The sequence below is a fragment of the Quercus suber genome, unplaced genomic scaffold, assembly GCF_002906115.3.
Source record: "Quercus suber isolate HL8 unplaced genomic scaffold, Cork oak 2.0 scaffold_44, whole genome shotgun sequence".
NCBI classification, from domain to species: Eukaryota; Viridiplantae; Streptophyta; class Magnoliopsida; order Fagales; family Fagaceae; genus Quercus; species Quercus suber.
The window spans coordinates 2007332-2013959 of record NW_027069509.1 but is presented as its reverse complement, the minus strand read 5'-3'; the positions used below and the strand labels follow the sequence as shown (position 1 = coordinate 2013959).

At 31.8% G+C, this 6628-nt stretch overlaps 1 protein-coding gene across 1 annotated transcript; it reads left to right on the top strand.

Moving 5' to 3' along the window:
- Nucleotides 1-2420: 2420 nt before the first annotated feature.
- LOC112004147 (probable WRKY transcription factor 17) lies at nt 2421-3030 on the top strand. The gene has a single exon (XM_024036369.2). The coding sequence runs from the start codon at nt 2531-2533 to the stop codon at nt 2834-2836; it is 306 nt and encodes a 101-aa protein (XP_023892137.1). The 5' UTR covers nt 2421-2530; the 3' UTR covers nt 2837-3030.
- The last annotated feature ends 3598 nt before the right edge of the window (nt 3031-6628 follow it).

Genomic DNA, 6628 nt, shown 5'->3' with positions numbered 1-6628 from the left:
TTTGGAATCATTTAATTTTATTTTTTTCCTTTTACTTTGGCATGCAACACTAATAAGTTATATTTAGTAGAATAATATTGGACATATAAAATATAAAAATTTATTTGAATTATATATTATAGGAAAGTTATCTTTAATATTTGACTTTTTTTACTTATCTTGGCAAAAGTAGATTTCACAATAAGATGGAAAATGATTTGTTAACGAAGTTTAAGTACTGTATAGGGAAATTGTTGCGAAATTATGCAAAATCAATCATAAATGATTTTATAATAATAATAAAAAAATAAAAATAAAAACTTCAAGCAAGTTCTATTTAACTAGATGATTAAATTAAAATGTATTAAGAAATAATTATTATGGACTTTTCTTTTCTTTTTTTTGTTCATATTGAATATACAAAGTATAATTATACTTTTTCCAATTTCAACAGATGAACAAAAATTTTTTAATAAAAATATTAATCCAAATGCACACTTAATCAAAGACATTTAAAAGCAGTTATTTCAATTTTTTATTGATTGTGCAACCTCGACTAAATATATTCATTCTCTTTGCTCTATTTCAATTTTTTTTTTTTTTTAATTGTGCAACCTCAACTAAGTATATTCATCAGACCAAGACACTAATTGGTTTTTGGTGTAGACAGCAATTGAACCCTAAATCTCTTATTCAACTATCAAAAACTTTATCAGTTGAGCTAACTGGAACTCATTCATTATATCTTAGTTGCATATGCCAAACAAGATATTTCTGAAGTTCTAATAATATTAGATGCAATCGGATATAAATTAATATTACAATTAAATAAAGACATAAATATAGACTGGTCATAGTTGGAATTATATAGGATGTATTCAAATGATACTGCCATAATTAAATTTCCAATATCTCACTAATCATCCGTAGACATGTAACATGCTTTGAAAATCTGATCTCATAATGAAATATTTGACCTTCTATATATAACTCCTTGATTACAAAAGGAACTCATTCATTATATCTTAGTTGCATATGCCAAACAAGATATTTCTGAAGTTCTAATAATATTAGATGCAATCGGATATAAATTAATATTACAATTAAATAAAGACATAAATATAGACTGGTCATAGTTGGAATTATATAGGATGTATTCAAATGATACTGCCATAATTAAATTTCCAATATCTCACTAATCATCCGTAGACATGTAACATGCTTTGAAAATCTGATCTCATAATGAAATATTTGACCTTCTATATATAACTCCTTGATTACAAAAACTTTTGTTAGTAATTGCATGATGAAATGCACCTCCAAATATAGGCATATTAGTATATTACTACATTTGATAGATAAGGGGTTTGATGAAGTTGGTATTGAGAAAAATCAAACAACTCCATCGAAATCCAAATCCAACCTAAACTCCATCAGAACCCACTCGTCATGCTGTGACCACGCCGTGAACATGCCGTTCTCTGCTACCACGCCGTGACCACTCTGAATTCAACCCAGTTCTAGTGGCAAGCTTTGAGAGAGAGAGAGAGAGTAAGGACTGAGGACTGAAGCCTGAAGAAAGAGAGAGAATTAGAGAAAAATAAAATAAAAGAAAGGAAGAAGTAGAACTGAATGGCTGATAGAGAAAGAAAAAAAATAATATAATATTATACAATATGCTACAGTACTGTCATAAAAGTAAGACGGTATTGTAGCACTATTGTAAAAATTTTTGCAATTAAAAATCTAGGTAATGCATGTTATTTGTGCTTTGATGCTAAAATATATGATATTTTACCATTTAGAAGCCTAGATACTGATGCTCTTACTAGCTAAGAGCTTTTATAGGTTAAAAATCCTTTGAGTATTTTACCTATTTTTAGTGTTCTCATTAGGTTTAATGTCTTTGTTGCGTGAGAATTCTAATTATTCATGTTAGATCTTTAGTGGACTATTGTTTCTTCATTTTTCCTTGGATAAGAAAACCTTGGAGTGTGTCGTTTCTCTAGTGATGGGCTAGATTTTTGAAGATGATGATGGGCGAAATTTTAGGTGCTATCTTGCTTGCCATTAACTTGCTTGTTAGAAGGAGTGGGCTCTAAGTACTTAATGGCCCCTTGCCTACTTGGTATAACGAACCATGGGCTTTGATGTTGTTTTGATGAAATAATCCACTAGATTTTTTTTTTTTTTTTTTATTTGGTTGCAAATTGCCACTACCGTAGTCTATCCATTACCCACCCAACCCATTTAATTAATAACCCACCCAATTAACCCATTTAATTATAGAGCCAGTGAAACGTTGTGAGAAAAAGAAGTCTAAGAGGACAAAAGAAAGTCCATCAAACAAAGGAAGATGTGATCCCACCGTATAATTTAAACTAAAAAAAAAACAAATAGTATCCACTAAAAAAAACAAATAATTTAAACTAAGAATTACACCACACTTTGCTATTATTTTCCGTTTCTGATTCCACTAAAAAATCACATTCATTTCAAAAGCAAAAAAATAAACGCAAAAAACAAAAACAAAACCTTGCTAAGCCTACGAATGGCGGTGGATCTCCTGGGCTTTCTGAAGATGGATGATCAAACGGCTATACAAGAAGCCACGTCACAAGGTTGTTGCTCCAACATAGCTCCTACTCCTCTGGCGCCAGTTGTTGCTCCGACCGCCGTGTCCCAGATCTCCATCACTGCTCCAGCGAGCTACGTTTCTCATCCACAGAGCTTGACTCTTGACTTCACAAAGCCTAATGCTTTTGCTTCGAACACTAAGGCTTCGGAGCTCGATTACGCCAAGGATAGCTTCAGCGTGTCGTCGAGCTCGTCGTTCATGTCGTCGGCGATCACCTGAGACGAAAGCCCGAGCTTTGTGGTTTCAAATTATGCGCAAATGGATAGGATATTGAAAGAAGATAGGTTGTGTTTTGTAGTGTATGTTTGGTTGCCTAGAATGTGATTTTGGTTTTGTGTTTGTTACAAGTCTGTTTGGATGATGGGAAAATGCAGGAAATTTTTTTTTATAAGTCTGTTTGGATGATGAGAAAATGCAGGAAATTTTTTTTTTTATTTGACTGAAGGCCAAATGTTTTGGGTTTAAGAAGGTTATATTTTTTATTTAAGTTTTAGATTTTAGAAGGGTTATGTAGGTTTTTTATTTTTGTGGGTTTATTTAAATTTAAATTTTAGATGGGTTTAGTGGTTATCCGTGGATTTATTCATTTAGACCTATCTAATTAAATAACCAAATGGGTCATTACCTATTTAACTCAAATATTTAAATGGGTTGAGTTAAGACTTATCTAAATAAGGTGGGTAATAGACAGGTTTATGGATATGGATAAAAATTGTCACCCCTAACTATAATGAGCTAACTCATTGCTAGTTGCTTTGTAATTAAAAGTAAGACGCAGCTATGCTATGCAAAAAAAAGATAGGCTACGGTGGTGGCAAAAAGGGAAGGTGGCAGTGGTGACTGGTGAGGCAAAAAAGAAGAAATAACTATAGGAAGATATAAAATTCTCAAGATTTCAAATAGCATCATGAGTTATATTCTTAAGAATAAAAAAAATCTTGTTTTTTTATTCGAAGGGATGCGTCGCCTCACTTCAAAACATTCATATTTTTCTCTGTTTTTCTCTGTTTCAATTTGAAACGAATTCATTCTCATTATGAAGTTACGAACTGTTTTTTTTTTTTTTTTTTAAATATATATAACATTTTTTTTTTTGTTATAATTTGATGATGATTTCTTCTGGTGGTGAACTGGGATGGGAGCCATGGGAGCGTTGGAGTTTTCACGTTCAATGGGTTTCAGCCTTTCAGGGTGGGTATCAGGATTTTCAATTGGGTTTTGTGGGAATGAGGATAAATTTGTCTAACTACTAAAATATTTAATCCACATGTGCAAATCATTGTAAGCCACATGTCCAATGTTTTAAAATAAAATGATTTAATTGAAGTCAAAAGCTAAGTCAGCATTCCGTGAGGCCATATAAGATATAAGATAATTTCTCCACACCAAGAGAGTCACTGTAGCTCATCCAAAATATATATTTTTTCTAGCTGGCACTTGATTTTGGAGTTCACCAGCTAAAATGGATAGGATTTTAATCAATCAAAACTAAAATTTAGCTCAAGGTCCATGCATGGAAGGCTATTCCTCACTACTTGATGTGGTGCATTTGGCATGAAATAAATGTTAGAATTTTTTAGGATTGTGAGAGGTCTATCTTAGAAGTGAATATGCAATGATTCTGAACTTTGCTTGAGTGGATAATGGCGGCAGGAGTATATCTGTGCTATAATTTACTAGATTTTATGGATCACTGTAATCTTAGAGCCCAAATGTTTTATTCATATAGAATATCTCCTGTATACTTGTGTGGCGTTTGGTACGGGGTAATGTTTTAGGATTCCCGGGAATGTTTAAAGATTCCCATGTTTGGTTGCAAATTACGTAAGGGAATCAGATGCCAGGGGAATCTGGATTCCCCCTTAAACCCCTCTCAGTAGGAATGTGGATTCCCTTTGAAACAGGTGGGAATCCAGATTCCCAAGCTTAAAGGAAATTCTATTTTTTATAAATTGACAATTTTAACCTTTTTTTTTCTTATCATTTAAGCAATTAAGATAAAATATAAAACAAATCATAAATATCTTTTCTCTTGTCTTTATCTTTTCCCGCCAAAACTTCTCTTGACTTTGATCACATTTGTTTCATTGTTGATGAACTACTTTTACTTTTATTGCTACTTTTGTGGTCTTATAGACCTAAACATTGTCAGTTGTTTTGTTATGGATTAAGCTATTTTAAAAATTATTATTAAGAATAAAGCATTTGAGAATTTAAATAGTTATTTTTGTTGAAATGTTAGACTACAGTTTTAATGAATGTGTTGCTAATTAATAGTTTATATTTTGTTTTTCATTATTTATTTAGAGGAATAAATTTTTTTAAAGACTTGATATTTCACATTTAAATCTAAGGATAGAATGGGAAAAATAAATAATTCATTGAAGATTCCTGGGAATAAACCAAACACTATCATCTCACATTCCTAGGAATCTTAAAGAAATTCCCAATGAAACCAAACATAGAAATAGCTACATTCCTAGGAATGTGATTCCTAGGAATCACATTCCTAGGAATCTGGATGCCAAGAGTAATGTGGATTTCCCCGTACCAAACGCCACCTTGATGTAAAGTTTTCTCATCAATAAAATTTATTACTTATCAAAAGGATCTCAAGATCCATGCAATATATTTACAAACCATCTTGTATGGAAGGTTTATCCATTTGAGTTAGAGTTCATTGGAATCTAAAGGTCCATGCAATTCCACTCAAATACTTGTCTTTTTGGTTACATTTATCTCAATAGTTGTAGCTTGGAAAAGGCCAATGCACTCTAAATCAAATGGCATTTCCTCCTTCAAAAAAATGGGTGGAGAGAGACAGAGAGCAGCTTGAAAAGTATCTTATCTTGTAATTTTATTTATTGAAAATAGATTAAAAAAAAAAACATAAATACATAAAAGCTCCCTACAGCGTCGTCCTTAAACAAAAAGATATAAAAAATTAAAAATATAATTAGAATATTCCCAAAAGTGTTCTCTTTTAACAGATTGGGGCCTAGGTTTCACATCTAATGATCTTCACGAGGATACCCCTAAAGAATTTTTCTTTTTCCATAGTTGCTTCCGAAGAAGAAGGCTATGGAATCCTATAAAGCAACTTTGCTGCAAATAATGATTTATCACAGAAAAAGCTAAAATCATTGCTTCACTATAATTAAGTGGACTTCTTAATCACCATCAGTGGTCATCCAGAAAGTGAGACTATCCATAGAACATTTAAAAGCGACTACTTATACACTATGATTGATTAAACATAACCATCATCAATTGTCATCCCATAAAAGCTACATTATACCAAAATTATGTCTCACTTAAATATAATCATTATTTTTGGCACAAAGTTGAACATAAAGTATTAGCAATTTACACAAAAACATAGCAGATTATGTATGTATTAAAGTTAAAAACACAGAACATTTAAAGGTGACCACTTTTACATTATGATTAAGTAAGCAAAACATAATCTCAAAAAGCTACATTATACCAAAACTACGTCTCACTCAAATATAATCATAAAATTAATCAACTTTTATTTTTGGGTACAAAGTTGAACATAAAGTAAAAGCAATTTACACAAAAAAATATAGCAAATCAAAGTATTTATTAAATCTAAAAACACATTAACAAAGAAAAATAGCAATACCTGGCCACCAGACAAAAGCAACACAGCCAATTTTCCATCTGAGATACCCTTCAAACCCATTTTCCACCACCGCTCTCCCTCTTCAAGTGTTCGTTCTTCCACCGTCGACACACTGCTCTCCGTCACCGGCTCAATTGCCGCCGCCGGCAAACCTGAAATCTCAAACCGAATCGTGTGATTCACAGTTAAAGACTATTGGAATTGCAGTGTGAATATAAAATTCACACAGAGAGATTCTGACTGTGAGATTGAAGCGAACATCGAATGATCCGATCGATCCGTGGAAGATCCAAACTCTGAAGAAATCATCATCAAATTATAACAAAAAAAAAAATGTTATATATATTTAAAAAAAAAAAAAAAAA